The 22,791-nt window shown below is 38.1% G+C and overlaps 1 protein-coding gene across 3 annotated transcripts in view; it reads right to left on the bottom strand.

The window, feature by feature from the left end:
- The window catches only part of LOC117430564 (myotubularin-like), a 46,472-nt gene that overhangs the window by 5,810 nt on the left and 17,871 nt on the right, over positions 1-22,791 (bottom strand). For all 3 annotated transcript variants that reach the window (XM_059000742.1, XM_059000740.1, XM_059000741.1), the window contains exons 4-11: positions 21,243-21,337; positions 16,637-16,747; positions 15,678-15,779; positions 6,103-6,186; positions 3,581-3,730; positions 3,030-3,218; positions 1,881-2,066; positions 1,253-1,456 (exon numbers count right to left, since the gene is read on the bottom strand). In XM_059000742.1, coding sequence (XP_058856725.1) covers positions 1,253-1,456; positions 1,881-2,066; positions 3,030-3,218; positions 3,581-3,730; positions 6,103-6,186; positions 15,678-15,779; positions 16,637-16,747; positions 21,243-21,337 — 1,121 coding nt within the window. The remainder of the gene's footprint in view (positions 1-1,252; positions 1,457-1,880; positions 2,067-3,029; positions 3,219-3,580; positions 3,731-6,102; positions 6,187-15,677; positions 15,780-16,636; positions 16,748-21,242; positions 21,338-22,791) is intronic.

The raw sequence follows: 22,791 nt of genomic DNA on the forward strand, positions 1-22,791 counted from the left end.
TCGAAAGTTCGTCAGACGCCATTCACGCACTGTATGTTTTTTTTTTTTTCTCTCCATTAACAGAAACCATTTGACAATGTGTGAATACTATAAATCACACATTAAATGTCACTCACACACAAAATTCAATTTTTATTTGTAAAACGTATATTACTTAAACAAAAGTTGTTGTATTAAAATCCAACCAAATCGTTACACGTAGCAACTCTATAGCGCTGCTGCTGTGTATGGAGCAGGGTATAGTATCTAAAGCACTGGGGGGTACCTATAGCGGTTGTATTGCTTCAGTAAAACATGTACAAGACAGTGTAAGAGAAGTGCCATGGTAGAATATTATTATTTATTTCCTAGCAGACGCCCTTATCTAGGGCGACTTACAATTGTTACAAGATATCACTTTTATTTTATTTATTTTTTTACATACAATTACCCATTTATACAGTTGGGTTTTTACTGGAGCAATCTAGGTAAAGTACCTTGCTCAAGTGTACAGCAGCAGTGTCCCCCACCTGGGATTGAACCCACGACCCTCCAGTCAAGAGTCCAAAGCCCTAACCACTACTCCACATATGTTTGAAACATACAAAATATAAGCTAACACTAATAATTTTAATTTTGAAAAAACTGAACACTGTCCGTCACTCACCCCTCCAGCTCGTGTTAACCAGAGGCACATTTCTTCATTTACCATCTCGACAGCAAACGCTGTATAGTGTAGTTGAATGCAAACTGTGTCATGTATCATGGAGGCACATCCAATCTCTGGGGTCACTTTACGATCGTAAGTTCATATTATTATTATTATTATTATTATTATTATTATTATTATTATTATTATTATTATTATTATTATTATTATTTTTAGTGGTAGTAAAATGTGACTGTGACTGATAACTTGCTTGGAACGGTGACTGTTAAATTAAGTTTGTTTTGCCTAAGTCCGCTGCAGCTGGTGCTGCTGCAATGCAAGCAACATGTATTTTTATTTGAATTATAAAAACATGATTACTGTTCTATATAATGTATTTTTAAACTACATTTAATATTTTATTCCATTTATATGGCCTACCTGTAAAATAATAGGATTTTAAATCAAATATAAACAAGTATCTATGGTGACGTCACCAGTAAATTATGCAAATTAATACCATTGAAGGTTCGAACCTTCCTTAGGTAATGTGTTCCGAACCTTCGAAGGTCACCCTTCGTTGCAGCCCTAATTTTTCGATTCCATTTTAGAAATTCTTCTTACAGAAGAAAATTTGTGTCCAAAGCTGATCCACTCCTTCTGCACAAGCACTTGGAAGCCAGTCATGGTCCTGTAGTAGCTGTCCAGCATGAGCATGGAGAGGGAGGTGAGCTGTGCCGTGCGGTCCCAGCCATCGCTGCAGTGCACCACCACCGAGTTACCAGACGAGAGCTTGTCTGCCACCTGGATAGCCCCTGCCAAGACCAGCTGGGGAAAAACAAACACACAAATTAAAACAAACAAACATTCAGGAATGTTTAAAAATCAAAACAAACACTGGCGAGAATACCTCCATCCTAAATTCTGAGGAAAATTAAAATACAATTTTTCTATAAAGATCTGTTTAGTAGTTTGTGCAATCATGTTTCAGTTCAGTATTAAAACTATTTCTTTACGGGGCAGTTTCACCTAACATTAAGTAGTCCAAGATTAGTGCTAATTGGGATCTGGGAAAACTTAGGTACAAGTATAATTTGCCATATGCATTCACACATACATATTACCTATGCCCTCCAGTTTCTCTACAGCCAAACAGAAGACATTTTCCATGGAGAATGACAGACCAATGCACATGATCACTGCAATGGAGTGTAACATGAATGATAGGGATTGAGCTGCTGAGCAGGTGCACCTTGATGTGTTCTAGCCAGTGAGTGGACTCCAGGCTGGAAAGCCAGTGTGTCTCTTCCACCTGTGGGTAGACAATGTCCTTGAGCTTCTTCAGCGACTCCCTCATGACGTGAATGTTGTGGATATCCAGGAAGACCAGCTCTGCGTTTTGATAGGCGTCCTCCCCTTCATACCCGCCCCCTGTGGCCTGGCACACAAGACAAGCACTGCCGTTACTTACAGAGCACGTCTACAGTACATCTACAGAATGCATGTAAAATCTGCAATGTATGTAAATGAATGTAGCAACGTAAAGTCATCTACAACAGGGGTTCCCAAACTTTAACCTGAGGCCCTCCTGTTCAGCTGCATTAGGCACTGCGGCCCACTATCAGCACTCCTTGGGAAAATGTCAAATTAAAAACATTTTATATGTTTAAACCTGTTACATTATAAATAAACCTAATCTAAATTGTCCTTTATTCATTTGAATAAATATTGTGAAAGATGGAAATCGCATAAAATATGCACTGAGTGAAAATAAAAACAATTGAAACACTTTAATTTTAGTAAACAAAATAAATTGCAAAAGCTAAAACAGACGTTTTTATCAAAACCTTTAAGGTATCTTTGTACAATTGAACATTTTAGAAATGCAGTTTTTTTTCTTGGTCATCAAACAAGAAACAAGTGCAGATCTCTTATTATTCCCATTCATAAATACCTGAACAGGAATCACTTTTGAGTAAAACCAGTACAGCCAGTACACAAAACCATAACTCTTAAGTCCTACGTTCTGAACACAGTGTAACTAAAATGTCCAGCCGTTACCTCTCACGCTGAACTGTCATGCACAAAAAAGATGCACACAATACAGAAGGAAACGAAAGCCTTGCATAAGTTACTTTTTTCGCCACTACTCTGTACAACCAAATACAACTTGCAAAATCACACAGTTGGCTTGCAACATGCTTAATTACTTGCATGAGAATAAAAGGCTGACAGTATGAAAAAAGCAAGAGTGACAACAAAGGCAAATACTTTACAGCCAGCCAGACAAACACATCAATATTTATCCCCAGATTGTGATACTGTCAATAACGTGTGCTAGACAATCCCCATGCAGCACAAGCATGTGCTTCTCCACTGTTTCCAAGCTCTCTCGTGTTACCTTATTGGCGACTGCATTGACATTGGGCCTTGCGTCGTAGATGGTGAGTTTGGCAGTCTGCCCGTTGGCCTCTCTGATGGTATCCAGGTAGCGCTCGTCGTCTTTGTTGCGCTTCCCACTCATCCCCACCAGGGGCTGGCTGCAGCGCATGATAACCGCCTGGTTCACAGGGTGAATCCAGGACACCACCTACAAGCAGGAGAGACAGCAGACACATCACAAACACCTGCCAAGGAAGGGATGCGAAATATAGAAATACTACAAAGGAATATGTTCAATGACAAACATTTTGACAAGAAGTCTTACTCAATGTCTGATGTTTCCTTTGCTATTTCTAGATAAAGCACCAAGAACGACTCAGCTTACCCTATAGGCAAGCCCTGCATGTTTAATGATTGTTTAATAATTATTAAATAATTATTATTATTATTATTATTATTATTAAATAATAATAATATTTTTTAAAATAAATACCAATATGCAAAACTATGACAAACTAAGTTTGCAGGTGGTTGTAGTTATTGTATGTTTTGTGTTTGCTTCATACTCACAGGTATCCGGTTTCTGGATCTGAAGGCTGACACTTTCCTCAGGTCTTCATCAGTGGCCTTGAAAGGCACCATGAGGATGGTAGGGTAGGTGTCACACAGGTCATACAGCTCGTTCACAAAGGTTATTCTCCATTTGTTGTTGGGTAAGCCCTGTCACAGAAAGAAATTAAGGGGAAATTTAAATTAATTTAAGAAAAATAATTAATTATGTTAAGAAGCGCCTTTAATAACAGTGTTTTTGTTATAATGCACAGTGCCAATATTGTAAGTGTCCACCAAACCCTGTTTTTACTGAAGCGCAGAATGTGCTTGTTATGACTTGGTATGACCACAGTGGGGTGCTAAAATGCCTTTAACAAATGGAACAATCAGAGCTTATTCATGAACAACAGTTAATTGTTACTATAGTAAAGAGTCCTAATTCTAAATACTGGTATAAATCACATATAGGAAATCAACCCAGGGATGTAGTGACGTCATCCTGTGCACTGAACACACAGCACAATTCCAGTTAAAAAACTAAACAACAACACTTGTTATATTCAAAATCACTTCCCGATTGTGACGTTTGCTTTTGTGATTTATAAGAAGTTACTGTTTGTAAGAGTTTGAGTAGACAGATGACTGTACAAATGACTGTTATACACTAAGAAACGCCCTACTTGATCTACTTTTCAGTAATACTGAGCTGTATCAAGTGCTCAGCAAGAAATAAGAGACAAGGGAGAGACATGTTCTCACCAAGGCACCACAAGCACATTTTATAGGTCATTATTAAATATTTAGGATGTGACTCACAGGAAAAAGTATATAAAATCTGCTATCACCAAGCACCAAATCTGAGATGCAAAGTAAGAGTTTACAAAAACAGGCAGAGATTCCCAAAATATACAGTATGGAAAAAACCTGAACTCACAATGAGGGCTATCCAACTGAAAAAAGAAATGCTGTCATTTAACCTAAATATGACAGAAATAAACTAAAGAGCTGTTTGATTTTAATAACCTTGGGCCCTTTATTACCTATATAACATTTTAATAACACCTCTTAAAGGAGTGGTGTTATTTAGCTCCACCGCCGGTTTTAAATAAATCCAATATAGCCCACTGTGTACTCAAGCGGCTGGTTTCACAGTTCTAATTTGTTTCTGTGAAACCAGCTGTAGGTGTTGCAGTAGCCATAGGAAGCAAAATAGTTTAGAGGTAAACTGTCTCTACACCTAGGGCTACAAAGTCAGGAATCTGCTTTTCTGTTAAATTGGGTGTCCTGTGAAAATCAATCATATGGACTTTCAAACAAGAGAGGCCAGTTGAGTTACTGCAGTAATTCATATATAGTACACGAACTATATACAGTAGACGAACTAAAACTGGCATCGACATGACTCATAGAGCCTTTACCAAGAAATTAAAAAAAACAGAAATAATCAAACTAAAGCATGGTAAAGTAGTGCTATTCCTTTAAGAAAACAGTCCCGTTTATAAGTGCCTTGCAAGATCCCTGAAGGTGCACTCCAAGGTGTCAATCAGTAGATTGTAATAGTTAGCAGATAATGTTAATCCTTAACTTGAACTGAAGTACAAGGCAGTAATCACGTTTGTGAAGCATTATTAGAAACAGATGGACTTTGGGTTACAATAAAAGGAATCCTTTCCCGATGTCATTCTCTTCTATAAAATCAAAAAGGGCAATCAATGTCCACACCAGTTACTAAACCTGTAACCTGATCACTGCCCAGATATGAACAATGCAGCTCTCCTTGTTTAGGTATATCATTGAAACTGCCCCGGTTACAGGAGATGGATGCCCCTGGCAACCCTGCTCTGAACTGCTGACACTTCTCACAGCAATGAGTAGGATTCACCTGCGTCTGCATGCTTATTATTAGAAGCTGTTCACACGGGAACAACTTATTAAGCAGGGACCACATTGCTTCTTCGTTCTGAAAGCCAGGACAGGTTGCATGCCTAGTTCGAGTTTCCCTGAATATATAAATGAATCCATTCATTTCACTACACTAACAATTGCATTCCAGATTTGGTTTAAGTTCCCCTCTGTCTGTCAGCATAGTTTGAAGTTTTGAGCATTTATTTGGTTTCATTTCAGTCCACAAACTGCCAACAATGAATCATACTAAAACATATTTAAATGTATCCCAACAGCTGCTGATTTATATACCATTGCTGTTTAAATCATGAATATGGCATAGGACCCTTTCTGGCACATTTTTACAAACTGCAGTAAACTGAAGAGACTCAAATGCACTGTTTGATGTCTGATTATTAGAAACTTGGTTCAGAAATGGCTTTAAGTATTTAAACAAGGACAGGATTTAGATCTACTATATTAATAAAACATTGCAGGGAATTTGCATCAGCCAGTGCACAGCCCTTATTCATGCAAACATTCAGAGATATAGCTGGAGCTAGATTAAATCAGATTGATAGCACCAGATCTTTTTAGTTAGAAACCTCAACAATGGTATGCAAAAAAATTAAATCTCCAAAAAGCAAAATGCCCACCTGTCTCTGATACTCCTGAATGGTGTTGTAAACGTTCCAGCCATTTTCAGAGAACTTCTCCTGGCTTAAAAAGGCGAACAATTGCTGTAACAAAACAGAAGGCGAAAAAAAAATTAAAAGTTTTGCATCAAGCACTTGCTATACATCATGCAGTAAAACTGGAGTAACATTATGGGCTGCAGTTTAACAGGTCGGATTCAGCTATTGCAAGTAACAGCTCTGGTGCCTGTACTTGTGTGCTAGTCCAAACACTTTCTTGCAAGATATGCGAATATCTCATTCCATCATTTACACTTTTCTAAGTAGTTAGGGGATATATTGTGAAACTTGCATTTCACTTTCACCAAGATCCCATGGTTTGCAGTTTTTAGGATAGTTACTGAAAAACTCCTGGGTTTATGAGCAGTTTATAAAATCAGTTCTCATACAATTTGGGCCACTGAAAACATGAGACAATTATTTAGTTATACCAAAAGAGTATAACATGAGACAATTATTTAGTTATACAGATGTAGATGTAGCATTAATAAATACAATTTAAAAGGTCTCACTAAAATGTGCCAGCTGCGAATATTTTATAAAGAGGCTTGTGTCTTTTCAGGGGCTCTGGTTCTTTATTGAAACATCATGAAACCTGTTCATTGTGCAGCGAGTTGCAGGGGCTTTGCTATTTAATGCTGACCAAATGCAGCCAGGGCAGAGATATCCAAGCGAAGAAAAATCACAGCAAATGAAACAGCTTCCTATTGACTCTGGATACCTGCATCACCACCTCTCTCAATCCCAGCGTGTCATCAGCTCAGCTGGTCAGACACAAATGGGTGGTGAAACCCATTGTATAAAAATTAACAGATTTCATGATGCCATTCTGTCATCTTCCCCCAAATAACTACCAGACAGGGTATCAATTGAATATGTAAAATTGTGCAAGGAACTACTGTCCTGCAGGTATCTATTGATTTGTAAAACACCAATTTCATTTAATCAAACAAAACAATGATCAATCATTAATGACACGATGGGCCAAGGACTGTAAATCATTTTCCATTTCCAAAGACTATGCTACTACTTTCTAAACAAAACTAACCATATTGTTTGTGCAGCTCCAAGCAAGTTCAGTGTATGAATTATTATTCTATATGTATTAGAAGAATAAATATATAATGTCATTGCATCTGCCTTTTTAAAGTAACAACAGCCCAGCAATAATGTGCCACATTTTAAAGCATTATACTTTATACCGATTGTTTTTAATGCTTGTGACATTTAATATCAATAGATACTGGCATGATACATAAACTTTACCTAACAAAATGACTTCAACAGTGAATATTTTCTATAAGGCACTACCTGGGCGAATCCTTGAGGAAAACGTGACATCCTTCATAATTGCCCGTACTTACACTGTGCTGTTATTTCCAACATGAGATTTTAAATCAAACTGTGTTTATGGGTGCATTTCTATATCAATGAACTCAGTTAATCTTTCCATATCCCTCGAATGAGTTCTGCTATTACATGGAATTCACACTTGAAGGATTTATTTTTTCTAATCAACGGCTTCACAGCTTTGTGAAACATTTCCAATAAAAGCACATTCCAATTGCCACTGAAATACCCTTTGTCAGTTTAAACGCACAAATAAACGAATTCTAGTGCTGCCTTTCTAGCATGAAGCAATGTTGTAAAATGGGCTATGTCTGGGCCCCCCGCCCCCCTATGCTGTGAGCTTGGTATACAGCCCCAGCGGGAGGGAAGGGAATACAATACCCAGCACTGATGAACACCTGCCCTGCGCTAATCCTAGCGCTCACAATGAGGAGATCTGTTCCCATTGCAAACTCATCTCGTCTGTCACCACACAGCATGAAGCTGCTGCTGCTGCCTGGAATCAAAAGGCAAAGGCAACAATGAAAGTTCCATGTCCTACTGCAAGCAGCAAAAACAACGATCACGCGTCACACATTTCCTCCAAATTACAAAACATACTTAACAACTAGAAGAGCATCTCCAGTGAGCATAATGTACGGGAATGGAATCTCTATTGGAAAAGGTTTGTAACCATGAAGTATTTTGTTTTAACTTAGAATTCTGATTGAGTGTTTTGAGGTTATGGATGTGAAGATGAATGCACATTGGCCAGTAGTTAAAACTGTTCAGCAACAATCAGTAATGGGAACTTGACTAAAAGAACCATAGAAAACAGCTGTGTATCAACTGCAAGACAGTATCTCAGTGTGAAATGGTCTGCGGTTAAAATAATGTGGCAGTAATGGCTTTTACTGAACAATAGTTATAGAATTTAATTATAGAAAAAAATAAATAAATAAATACAGCCGTGTACCAGCTGCAAGCCAGTATGTTTAGTTTGCAGTCTGTATCATTGATATGGCCAAACGTTTAAAACAATGTGGCAGTGAAACGGTTAACTTATCAGACACTTCCAGTAATGGAACTTGATTGAGAAGATCACAGAATACTGCCATGCACAAAATATTAAGACAATAAGTCAAATGTTCTGTCTCTATACCTGAAAAATCACACAACCTCAACATGAGAGGCACATTATGTCAATGTATTAAGTCACCGTGACATTTAGCGTAGTGTTAATAACCCTGCAAATATAAAGTCACAAGCTCAGATGGTCTCTGAGCCTTACACTAGCATCCACAGGAAGTTGCTGTACACTGGAAACGGAGTGGAGTCAATATTACTTGTATCACAGGAAGTGGATGTGAAAGAAACAAGTCTGAGAGTAGAAAGAGGCAGTTCTAGGATCACCTACAGTACAGGAATTGCTGTGCAAACCACTTCTCATTGAAACTGCTTTGAGTTCATTACTGAAGAATTTTAAATAAAGTCAATCTGCCCAGTGGCTAATCATCTTTACTTATTCATGATGCAATCACATTTCCAGACTGCTTGTTTGAGTCTTTCTTGGTTCTCGGATCTCTTGAGGCACTGAAAATTGTGTATGATTACAATTTGTGTGCACCTTCTATGCATCTATATTCCAGGAAGCCCTTTTAAAAAAACAAAACAAAACAAAAAAAACACACAACAAATAAGAATGTTGTTAATATACACCCCCGCAACCCTTGTGCAAAAACTGAATTCCAGCTGCTGTAGCCATATCAAAAAGGAGATCAACGTGATCTACATACACTGCATTGTACATGGAAAAACGAAAGTGGGACATTCGTACATACAGGCAGACACATGAACCTCCTTATATGGCCAGAATGAGATACTCACAATAAGTTAAGCTAAAGAATACCCCAATCCAGTTTAATCACAATTGAATAAGCACTTCTCTCAATTTTAAGTAAAACACAAGTGAAACAAACAGTACATACAGGTGTGTATAGTCTACTTTATATATTATATATATATATATATATATATATATATATATATATATATATATATACATACATACTGTGAGACAGCAGGGAAGGGGTTAAAACCTCTCTGCAGTAAAAAAAATGTGTGGAATGCACATTTGCATTGTTTTATTAGTTCAATTATCACCCGCACCTGGTTAATTGTAAATTAGAGCCAGGTGCAGGGTTTAAAAGAAAGACAGCCAGTCTGTTCGGGGCTGCCATGAAGTAAGAAGCCCGATTGTTGGTGTAGTCAATCGTATTGAGGGAAAAGAAAAGTAACGGTGTGTTCTTTTTGTGTTTGTGTTAAACTGTGTGTGTTTTGTTTTTAGCCGGTAAACAGCTTAGCTGTCCGGCTTATTAGTTAGGTTCCTGTTTGTTTAGTTAGTGCTCGTACAGAGCTAGGTGTTTGTTTTGTATTTTGTTTATTAGGTGTTTATTAAAAATAGCGCAACCACGCTGTAAAAATCAATTTCTGCGTGCCGGGTCAAATCTTTAAAGGGGCAACGAACCCGAGTGGGTACAGACATACATACATATATATATATATATATATATACATTATATATATATATATATATATATATATATATATATATATATATATATATATATATACACATACACATACATACAGTGGTTTGCAGAAATATTCACCCCCTACCAATAATGTCACATTTTGTTGAATTACAAATAATGTATGCACAGTTTTTCAAACACATTTTTTTTTATTCAAAGCTGTAGTGTTTAAACTGAACACTGTTATATGAGGAGGAGGTTAAATGTCAGCAAAACTTGCAAAGAAAATGTACAAAATGAAATTTACTGGTTGCATAAGTATTCAGCCCCTTAAGTCAGTACTTTGCAGCAATTACTGCTACCAGTCTTTTTGGATAGGTCTCTACTAGCTTTGCACAGTAGGATGGTGCCATTTTAGCCCATTCTTCACAGGAAAATTGCTCCAGTTCTAAGTTTGTTGAGGATCATCGATGGACTGCAATCTTCAAGTCTCGCCATGAATTTTCGATTCGATTCAAGTCAGGACTTTGACTGGGCCACTCAAGAACATTAATTCTCCTCTTGTTCAACCACTCCAGTGTGGCTTTGGCTTTGTGCTTCAAGTCATTGTCCTGCTAAAATGTGAATTTCCTCCCCAGTTTCAGAGTCTTGGCTGACTCAAACAAGTTTTCCTCAAGGATTCGCCTGTACTTTGCACCATCCATTCTTCCCTCTATCCTGACAAGCTTCCCAGTCCCTGCTGAAGAGAACCATCCCCATAATATGATACTGCCACCACCATGCTTGACAGTTGAGATGGTGTTGACTGGGTGATGTGCAGTGTTGGGCATGCGCCAGACGTAATGCTTGGAATTTAGACAGAAAAGTTACATTTTTGTCTCGTCTGACCATAAAACCTTTTTCCACATGTCTGCAGTATCATCTACATGGTTTTTCGCAAACTCCATACATACTTTAAGATGAGGCTATTTGAGTAATGGCTTCTTTCTTGCCACCCGTCCATACAGGCCAGCTTTGTGTAGGGACCGGCTTATTGTTGATGTGTGAACACTGAATTCCATCTCAGACATAAAACTTTGCAGATCTCTCAAGGTCATTGTTGGCTTCAGAGTGACATCCCAAACCAGTTTCCTGCTTGCTTGGCTGCTCAGTTTGGGAGGGCGACCTGATCTGGGTAGTGTCTGGGTGGTATGATGCATCTTCCACTTCTTAATGATGGATAAATCAGCGCCTTTGAAATTTTCTTGTACCCTTCTCCTGCTCTGTGCCTCTCTACCACTTTATCCCTGACTTGTTTCAAAAAGCTCCTAGGTCTTTATGGTTGCTTTGTTGGATCACTATGTGAGTTGCAGCTTGAAAGTCTTTATATACCTGTGGGAAATTATCTATAAGTTAAACCACTTTGAGTACACACAGGCTGAAACCATTTCACCAATTTTGTGACCTTTCAAACAAACCATTTGCACCTGAGCTGATTTAGGGCTGCAGTAGCAAAGGGGTTGAATACTTATGCAACTGAGATTAATCTGTTTTTCTCTGTAAATCTTACTTATTTATATTCTGAATGCATTTTTTTTAATTTATCAATGTGGAGTAGTTTGTGTAGATTCTACATGTAAAGTCTAATTTGAAAGCGTTGTGGAGTACACTCAGGTGCCAACAAAATGTGAAAACTTTGCAGGGGGTGAATACTTCTTCAAACCACTGCGTGCGTGTGTGTGTGTGTGTGTAATATATATATATATATATATATATATATATATATATATATATATACACACACACACACACACACACACACACACACAGAGTAAAGCCATAAATATTTGCAAGCCTTATATTATGTGTTTTTCGCGTATGAAAAAAAACTGCAAACATTTTTGACACGAATATCAAATTCCACTAACAATACATACTTCGTATATTGCAACAGGTCACCAACATTTCTGTAGGAAAATAGGGTTTACGGGTGTGAATAGCCAAATATTTTGGTCGCAAATATTTATGGCTTTACAGTATATAAGTTTAAATCACAATTGGATAAGCGCTTCACTCTATTTCATACATACAGGCGTATGGTCAACTTCACTAGGCACTGCGTGCATCTCCAGCAGGAGAGACATTTAGAAGGATTGCAGAACAAATAAAAATTCTCACAAACAGGAAAACCCCTTTTCTAAAATAGTTTTTCCCGCCATCCTTAGAACTGGCTGGACAACAAAGAAAAAACAAACCAAAACACCCACAATCATGAAAGAAATGCTTGGTTACACCATTAACCCATATTACACTCTCACATATCGTAGAAACTACAAAATGCTTTATGTAAAAACAAAGCCATTTCTTGTTTGAGCTGCCCAAGACAAACACATTTGAGGAGAACTCCCTTCATTCCAGGCTTAACTGATGTGGATAGTAGTATGCATCAGAAAACCAGGTGTGAATACTTCTAGCAAGCTGCATTGTAATACACACAACATAGCCTCATGACTGAGTCTGACCATTCCCTCCAACCTCTATTGATTGAAGGAATGCCCACTGCTTTGTTACAATTAACAAAGTGAGGATTCTAAAACCATGTGAGCTTCTGAACCAGCTGTCTTAACAGTGTAAGTAAATCGCATTCTCTTAGTTACTCTTTATCTTTCTAAACGTTTTTTATTGCAATTACTCAAATATAGTTTTTTTTGTGTATTATTATTTTAGAGAAGTCTGTGGTAAAGTGACTAGGAGTTCAGGATTTCAGTTCTAATTGCCTGCCATAGACAAATGCAATGTCTCGATCAGCCAGTGTCTTTATATTTGTAAGCGCCAGCACCATCTAGTGCACTGCAGGGTATTGCCAGCAAAGCAGAAGGAAACTTTATTTAAAGTGTCAGATCACTAGCTAGCGCTGGCTCTTGCTTCTACAAGACAATTGGACTGATCTAGCCTGTGTTACATGTATCTAGATCAGGCAACTAGAACTGAATAGCAGCTGCTAAACTCAGTATGCAAGTACTTGCAATCAGAACCACTCAAAATGATTGCAAACATCATAAAGAAAAAGAAATGTAAAGCCTTTTTAAAAGGACTACTGTAGCTAAATTAGTCTCTCAAAGTTTCAATTCTGCTCTCGTGAGCTGCACTCATGTGCAAGCATGCAGAGGACTTGTATATTATTGCATGTGGAGGGGGAGGGGGGGGGGGTCAGGAAGCAAAACTAAAAAAACTGAAGCTTGTGGTTTTGTAGGTCTTGTTTTTGGCAGACCGATTATGTCTTGTACTACTGTAAAAATAAAGCAATACAGCCCTGGTCTCTCAGGGCTGTATTGCTTTAGTTTTACAGTAGTACAAGGTTCCAATGTATTCAAAGTAAGAATCCAATGTGCTTCTCTGCATAGCAGAATGTTAACCTCATTCCCCCCTCTAGCTGGGGTTGATATACAGACGTGCTCAAATTTGTTGGTACCCTTACAGCTCACTGAAATAATGCTTCATTCCTCCTGAAAAGTGATGAAATTAAAAGCTATTTTATCATGTATACTTGCATGCCTTTGGTATGTCATAGAATAAAGCAAAGAAGCTGTGAAAAGAGATGAATTATTGCTTATTCTACAAAGATATTCTAAAATGGCCTGGACACATTTGTTGGTACCCCTTAGAAAAGATAATAAATAATTGGATTATAGTGATATTTCAAACTAATTAGTTTCTTTAATTAGTATCACACATGTCTCCAATCTTGTAATCAGTCATTCAGCCTATTTAAATGGAGAAAAGTAGTCACTGTGCTGTTTGGTATCATTGTGTGCACCACACTGAACATGGACCAGAGAAAGCAAAGGAGAGAGTTGTCTGAGGAGATCAGAAAGAAAATAATAGACAAGCATGGTAAAGGTAAAGGCTACAAGACCATCTCCAAGCAGCTTGATGTTCCTGTGACAACAGTTGCAAATATTATTAAGAAGTTTAAGGTCCATGGAACTGTAGCCAAACTCCCTGGGCGCAGCCGCAAGAGGAAAATCGACCCCAGATTGAACAGAAGGATAGTGCGAATGGTAGAAAAAGAACCAAGGATAACTGCCAAAGAGATACAAGCTGAACTCCAAGGTGAAGGTACGTCAGTTTCTGATCGCACCATCCGTCGCTTTTTGAGCGAAAGTGGGCTCCATGGAAGAAGACCCAGGAGGACTCCACTTTTGACAGAAAAACATTAAAAAGCCAGACTGGAATTTGCTAAAATGCATATTGACAAGCCACAATCCTTCTGGGAGAATGTTCTTTGGACAGATGAGTCAAAACTGGAGCTTTTTGGCAAGTCACATCAACTCTATGTTCACAGATGAAAAAAAGAAGCTTTCAAAGAAAAGAACACCATACCTACAGTGAAACATGGAGGAGGCTCGTTTATGTTTTGGGGCTGCTTTGCTGCGCCTGGCACAGGATGCCTTGAATCTGTGCAGGGCACAATGAAATCTCAAGACTATCAAGGCATTCTGGAGCGAAACGTACTGCCCAGTGTCAGAAAGCTCTGTCTCAGTCGCAGGTCATGGGTCCTCCAACAGGATAATGACCCAAAACACACAGCTAAAAGCACCCAAGAGTGGATAAGAACAAAACATTGGACTATTCTGAAGTGGCCTTCTATGAGTCCTGATCTGAATCCTATTAAACATCTATGGAAAGAGCTGAAACTTGCAGTCTGGGGAAGGCACCCATCAAACCTGAGACAGCTGGAGCAGTTTGCTCAGGAAGAGTGGGCCAAACTACCTGTTAACAGGTGCAGAAGTCTCATTGAGAGCTACAGAAAACGTTTGATTGCAGTGATTGCCTCTAAAGGTTGTGCAACAAAATATTAGGTTAGGGGTCCCATCATTTTTGTCCATGCCATTTTCATTTGTTTTATTATTTACAATATTATGTTGAATAAAAAATCAAAAGCAAAGTCTGATTTCTATTAAATATGGAATAAACAATGGTGGATGCCAATTACTTTTGTCAGTTTCAAGTTATTTCAGAGAAAATTGTGCATTCTTCGTTTTTTGTGGAGGGGTACCAACAAATTTGAGCACGTCTGTATATGTATTTGCACTTTCACTTGTATCAGATACACAGTTTGGAAAGAAACATGTCAAAGCAAGCAGTATTTTAATTTCAAAACATAATATCTGGTACTAAATTAGTTTAAAGAAAGTTTACATTTTTCCATGCCTTACTCGCAGGAAACCTGTTAAGCTTGCACTACCTAGGTCATTTCACCTGTGCAGTGTACTCTGGGTGAATGGTTGTTACCTATATAACAAATTAAAGTGCACAACAGGTTTAAAGAATTGGGGTTTTTTTTTTTTTTTTTAGCTACAGTCACTTTAAACAAACATACAGCCTAAAGCCTAACAAAACAGTATTTTTTTTTTTTTTATAATACATGTAGGATTTCTTTTGTCCAATAAAGATGCACATAATTGTGGCAGCAACAGTAATTTTGGACGAATAATAAACACAATAAATAAAAATCATTACATTTGTTTATGTTGGGTGCCTCGTTCTTAAATAAATAAATAAATAAATAAATAAATAAATAAATAAATAAATAAATAAAAATAAATCAACACAAATATTTAAAGAACGAATGGGGACACTACAGTTCACTTTACTGCATAATAAGTGGCTTTATTTAACAAAGGGACTTACCAAACTATGTGACAGTGGAAAGGCGTATCTGAAGAGGAGCTCAAAAATGTCTCTCCTGCTGTGTCCTTCTTGTTTCAAGGCAAACCTCAGGTTCCTCATATCCTATCAGAGACACACATTAGAGCCGTGGCTAATCATGTGTAGATTACACACATACACATACGTGAGCACGCACAGACACACTGCAAGCGCCTGTCCTCAGACTGTACAAATCATTAAAAATGTCACAAGTTATTGAACTGCTTCTTCCTGCAACTGCTTTCATACCAGTACAATTCAGTTCATTCCAGAAAACAAGCATTAGGTTTCAAAATAGGGCCGAATTGTTTTCATTAAAATTATTCTTGGTGGGATGACTAGGTGACACAGTAGCCCTTCACCTTTGATTCCAACTTCAAGTTTGTTCATTTCAAACTAGTCCTCAGTGTACAGTAGGTCACACCACAAAACCACCACGCAAATCAACACAACAGGCATAGAGGGCATGACGATGGAGAAGCCATCATTCCATACACAAGCACTCAAAGCAGATTGTGAACAAGTATTGTGTGGATTCACAGTGTTTTTAAACAGTTTCTTTTAAAAGACTAAAGCCTTGATAAAGAGATGCAGTGGCATTTTACAGACCTGTAAGAGTTCAGACTGACCCATGATTCTAAAGCCCATGTAATCCAGGCAACTTCTCAAGCAGTCAGTAGTGTGGGACATGAGCACTTTTCACTAAGAAGCTCAAATCAAGATTGTTTGAATATTCCTTCATGTTACATGCGCTTCAGTGTTTTCTATTAATGACAAGTGCCAGGTATTCTTTCTACTTGATCCTAGTAGGCTGGTACGATGAAATTAAAAGAAATGTAATGAATGACTGGCAGTGTCTTCTGATGGCAGCGTGTTGGAGTTGAATTGGCTACGTAGCCATTACCTGGGGAACAGTAACGACCACATACAAACTGCAGTACCTTGCAGGTGATGTCCAACCCGTAGGAATTCTCCCCTCGACTGGAGGCCCCTCCCATCTTCTCAATCCGGCTGATGACTCCAAGAGGCACATCTAAGGTCATGGCAGGATCCTGATGTTCGTAGAACAAACCGTCAGAAGGATACATACTAACAGTATTACAAAGAAGATCACCACTACCACTAGTGCTAATAGTTGATTTCATAATCAATATTTCTTCAGTCTCATCAATACTCAGTTATATTCTGCACACGTACAGTCTTCTACACACACACGTTGCAGTAATTAATAAAAATTACGGTTTTACTGATTGGTTATAAACATTCTCAATATGTTAAAGTTTAACGGTTAGTTTCAGAGAACACGATTAGCACTAATCTTGGATATCTTTACCTAAAACAACATTATGTAGTCCAGGATTAGCACTAATCAGGGTCTGTGAAACCAGCCATTAACTGTTTAAAGTGTTTAATCCCAAAGTTTAAACATTTAGGAAATTAGGTAACACAAACCAACACTCCTGATCACCACCACCTACATCAGTGTAGACATGTACTGTATTATTTTATATCCAAGATACCTTTTTGTTGCAAGTTATAGATGCTGGTGCTTTCACCAAACCTTCTGGGGATTTCAATATAATATTTCATACTGGCACCTTGAAATTAAAGCTTTTAGGCAATAATACTGTTTTTATTAAGGGTTGAATGTGACTTGCAGTAAAAATCTAAGTGTGACAATTTACAGTGTCTTGGCAAGTGTTTATATTTTTTGTGTCCATGTCCAGTCTATCTTTGATTTTGCAGACAGCTAAATAAATAAATCCAATGATACTCCATCTCTGTCACTCATCAGCAAACAAACAATTAATGCAATATCAAAAGGTTTTTCAAATGAAAACTTCAGATCTAAAAAATTGAGTGTTTCAAATGATAGAAAAAAAATCCCTGCTTCAAAAATCTAAAAGTGCCAAAATGCAAAAATGACATTAAAACACCCTGACAATAACGAGCATGCTTTACAGTAAGTAAATAGGAAACTGGAAACATGTGGGTTAGGGCTAGGGTGTGGGTGGTGCCCCAGTTTCATGTAATGTGTACAGAACACATCAAGCACAAGTAAAGGACTAGGCAACTCCTGACAGTCGCAATGTTGTTGCTCCTGTTCAATGTCACAGTAAATGAAGGCTGTGCCACCTGGCTGTCCACTGTTAAAAGGGCAATGATTACATCTATTACAACAAGTACAGCCTGTGGATAAAAAAAAAAGGAATGCATTTATGCATTTATTAACCGAAATCACTGTGCGGTAGAGCACATGGACCGTCAGAGTGAAACTTGGAAGTAATTCATCTTTCATGTTTTGCTGCGTTTTAAATCCTTACAAATAGAGCTCATTATCGTGCCCCTGCAAAGCCAAGATAAGATGTTGCGTCCTTCGAAATGGAGACTGAAGGTACCTTGAACTCCCACCCTTCCCCAGCGCTGTCTTGCACTGTAACCACTCCACTCGGAGACGGATACCAGTACGGAGATGGACACAGACTAGTGTGAACTGTTGTACACTGAGGGCCAATGCAAAAATCAATGTATTCTAATTCTGTCAGACAGGCATCAGTGTAATCCGATATTAATGAAAAGTAGTCTGAAGGTACAGCAGCACAACTACCTGAAGGGATCCTAAACTGTTCAGAAGAACTTGGTTGGTTATAGATCCTTTAAAACGGTAGAAGAGTTAGACCGGTAGACAGAATTGAGAGGCCGCACAAAGCGTGATCATGTACCAGGAAGAAATAGGTAGCAATTAATTTCTGTAGGCTGTGTGGTCCAGTGGTTAAAGAAAAGGGCTTGTAACCAGAAGGTCCCCGGTTCAAATCCCACCTCAGCCACTGACTCACTGTGTGACCCTGAGCAAGTCATTTAACCTCCTTGTGCTCTGTCTTTCGGGTGAGACGTAATTGTAAGTGACTCTGCAGCTGATGCATAGTTCACACACCCTAGTCCCTGTAAGTCGCCTTGGATAAAGGCATCTGCTAAATAAACAAAAATAATAATAAAATAAATACCTGCATGTCTTGAATTTAACAGACAAAAGGACCAAAAGATTTTCAATACAAGAAAAAGGTGGGAAACAGTGAATGTCACCAGTGCGAATATGAGAAGAAAATGGATTTTAAAATGTTGAATAACTGCTTCAAAATGGTATATTGCATTCCAGAAGGTTGTTCCCCTATAAGCCCATATTGAAATTAGTCTTTTCATATAAACGATGGGGTTGATTGGATCACCCTATACCCTGCTGGGATAGCAGGATTTTGTTTAGGAACCTTTTACAGTTCCAGGAAATCCTCCTAGATTACAGGGGTGACGTGGTTAATGTAATCCAGGGTGATTCCCCAGTGCTGTCAAAATATGACTGGGGCTCAATCCCACCAGGGTATAGGGACATTAAATCAACCCCCAAGCCAAGCTGACAAAAGTTCAGCTCATGACTTCACTGATGAATGTCTGTCTGCTGGACTGGAGTAGCTTTGGTCTTGATATTTATATGCGTGTAGTAAAATAAAAGATCATTCCATGATGTTTCTAGCATTTGTACAAAATAGAAGTGTGTGTATGTGTATGTATGGTGGGGTGGAGGTGTTAAGTGCCATGTATAATGACTTTAGTCCTTCTGTTGGAGCAAACTGTGCTCTGGCTTTATATTTTTAAAAACCAACAAGTGCTAACAAGGGAGAAAGTCACAATTAATGGGAGTTAAAACGGATTTAAGATAATCGTCATCATTATGATAATTTTTAGCTGATAATAGATATTTGAGAATTGCATAATCATCCAACCCTTTACGGTATGTTGTGTACAGTATAACAGTGATAATACAGTACACTGTATGTAATCACCAATACACTAGGAATGGTTTCACCTCCATGAGACCTTGATCCATCAATCTGGTTCCACCATTCATAGTCTCTTAGCTGGATTACTCATGCATGTTCTAAACAATACCCTTTGTTCACAGTGCACAAACTGAATAGACACAGGGACCACCAAAGAATTACAAAGAAGAAAGCCTAACGCTTGCAAAACAAAACTTAAAAAAAAGCCATGAAATGACATTTGGATTACTCCAACGCTAACAGCATCCGAGCAGTATCTAGTACAAAACTGTATTGTATTTTAGAAGGCAACTTGATCTACAAAACAGAACTCCAACCTCCCATTTGGCAAATATGTCACATCTTCAAATGTTTTTTGCACCTCTCCTGCGAGGGATGTATGAAATGACACTCCTTGGGTTTCCCTTGTATAGACTGCATTGTCATGGCAATGAACTTTAAAACCTAAAGAAGAGAAGTACCCTCCTGTTTGGAAGACACATTGCCAAACTCAGAGCTGCCAGATCATGAGATAAAAGTGTTCTTGAGGTGAGACCAGAATGATCTCACCTACTATTAAAAATGAGCTAGTTTAACACTGTCTCATCTGTGTAGAAACAAGGTTACAGTATTATCTTGCTGCAAGGAAGACAAACAATCTATATTGAAATGACATCCAACTTTGGTGGACCTGTATTTTCTCACAAATGAACTGATAAACAAAGTTCGTAAAATTAGAGCATTCACCATGACTGCCAGGGACATTCTTTCGTAAAAACAGTTTGAACCAAAATATTTTGTGCATGTAAAAAAAATGAAGCAAGCACGTCCAATTGTTGTGATATTTAGGTGAAGAAATTGGATACGAGACTAATTAAGTTTAATTTTCCAGAACAGCATTCACTTCTTCTTCCCACACTATACTTTTAACAGTTTCTGCATCATTTTTCAGCTACATGATACCAAACAGATCAATGGACCAAATGAGATAGGTGTTTACAGTACGACCAGTGAAAGGGAAATTAATTACATTATAAAACTGACAAATTGCCAAACTTTTTTTAGTCCTTATGTATCACTCTGAGTTGCTAGTTTTGTAACATAACACTGAAGGACACTTGTCTACTTGACTATTTTTATCTTTAGCTTTGTAACACATTGTGGAAAACAGCATTAAGTAAAGAAGTGGTTTGATAAATCTGGCCACAGTTTAAGAGTTCTGAGCATCTAACAGGACAGTGAGCTGCAGCAGTCACTCGAAATGCTTCAGGCTCCAGCCATGAATACTGGGCACATCAATGGAATGCTAGAAAATTACAGCCAAAGTAACCAGATCCTACAAATAAAGAATCCAAGTGTTCCTGAAACAGCACACCAGCATTTAAACAGGGGACCTTGCTTGAGAAAACAGCTCTAGCTGTTCTTACTTTTCAGGGTAAAAGAGAAATGTCTGAATGATTAATATATTAGTACACTGAAGTGTTTACTGCTGGTGTGCTGTGTGACACCGTCTAATGTGCAAGGCGAAAGCTATTTTTAATTTTTTTTTTCACAAGACATTTATTATTTCTATTTTCTAATAGATGAAACGAGGGAGAACTTGGCTGGAAACAGTTCACATCAAAATCCAATCCTATTTACATCAGATATTTTTCACAGTAACATTTTACTCACTTAAAACAATAAAATAATCTTTTGTAAACTATCTCCAAAGGTCCCCTGAGTAACTTACCACTTCAAAACTCTTGAAGAAAAGCCTATAATTTGTAATGGACACTTTCCCTTTGACAGCACCATTAAATGGACAAATATAGATGATGTCTTTATCTGTGAAGAAATCAGAAAAACAAGAAGTCAGAATGTGTTGAAGAGGAGACAATCTGTAGCCCCAAATGCATGCTAAAAACACACGAATCGGCAGAGTCCCAGTCTGGACAGCCCGCCGTGCATGAACACACTGGAGCGGGTCAGTGAATGTACTGGAAAGACCAGGCATAGTAAGCTGTTGTAGACAACATGTTTCTCACATAGTTTCAAACTGGGGATGAGGCAGAAGGTTGACCGGCTGTTTCCATCTGAAGCAGCTACGCTTGACTGCTTCAGTTAAAACAACACCCAAGTGGGTAGTCTCTAGTTAACTTGGTAATAATTAGTGAACCTGAACTCTACACTCAATATACAGGTTGCACACAAAGTAACATGAGGACTAGAGAGAGAATCACATTTGGTAGTAGATGTGCCACACAATTTGTTCCACTTTGTCACAACCTCCACTGCAGCCCATAGGGGGCGCTGATGGAAAAACAGCCCCTGCTATGGTCTGCATCAATGCGGACCACATCATGTGGAAACTCTACTATCAAATTTTCAGTGCTTTGTGACCTTTTCTCCACCACTGGGTGTTAGTCCCCAAGTCATTATAATCAGTTTGTAGGATTGATGGAGAAAGATGCTCATGGCTCTCTACTGCTCTGTATACTTAGTGTAATACCTCACAGCACAGTGTGCCTCTGTTAGCACCATGCTGGGGGTATTGCTTAAGCTCTGGCATAGAGCAGAGAAGGGGCTCACTACTGAATCAACAACACTAATTCACTAGTCCTGCACACAAGACCTGACCCAGGCCCAGTCTTGCTTAACTCAAGATCAGCCTCCAAATTGGGTTAGTGTGGCATTCATAGATCTTCCAACTATAGAATAATTTAGGGTTCTTAATTAAGAGTTGGGCATGTTACTGAAGAAAAAGTAACTGATTACTCGCTACTCATTTCTTCAGAAAAAAAATATAATAATTAGCGCGTTAAATTACTCGTTATGTTTCTTTCTCTCGTCTTGTCCTGCAAAACAGTTGCTTATACAATTGTTTATTTTATAACTACAGTATGGGTCTGGTAATTAATTTATTAAATGTGTCCAACAGGTTTTTACAATTTATAGTATAAATACATTGAATTTTTAGCATACAAAACAATGTCCTGTCAATTTTGCATTATGAAAAGAATCATACAAACATTCAAATTCAATAAAACCAAGAATAGCAAATCAACTATAACAACAAAAAAGTCTACAGAAAAACAAACTATATGGTGATAAAGCAGTACATGTAAAAATTATGGGGTGATGCAATAAATGTGACCACCCCTGTGTAAGCAAGTAAACAAACAAACAACTAAAAGTGGTGCGTACAGTCAAGTGAGCCTCCTCTCGATCGTCCTACACACTTCAGAACACACAGTGGCAGATGCGTTTCCTGTGTTTTTAAAGTGTATCATCACAACTGA

This window comes from Acipenser ruthenus, chromosome 26 (genome assembly GCF_902713425.1).
Source record: "Acipenser ruthenus chromosome 26, fAciRut3.2 maternal haplotype, whole genome shotgun sequence".
Taxonomy (NCBI): Eukaryota; Metazoa; Chordata; class Actinopteri; order Acipenseriformes; family Acipenseridae; genus Acipenser; species Acipenser ruthenus.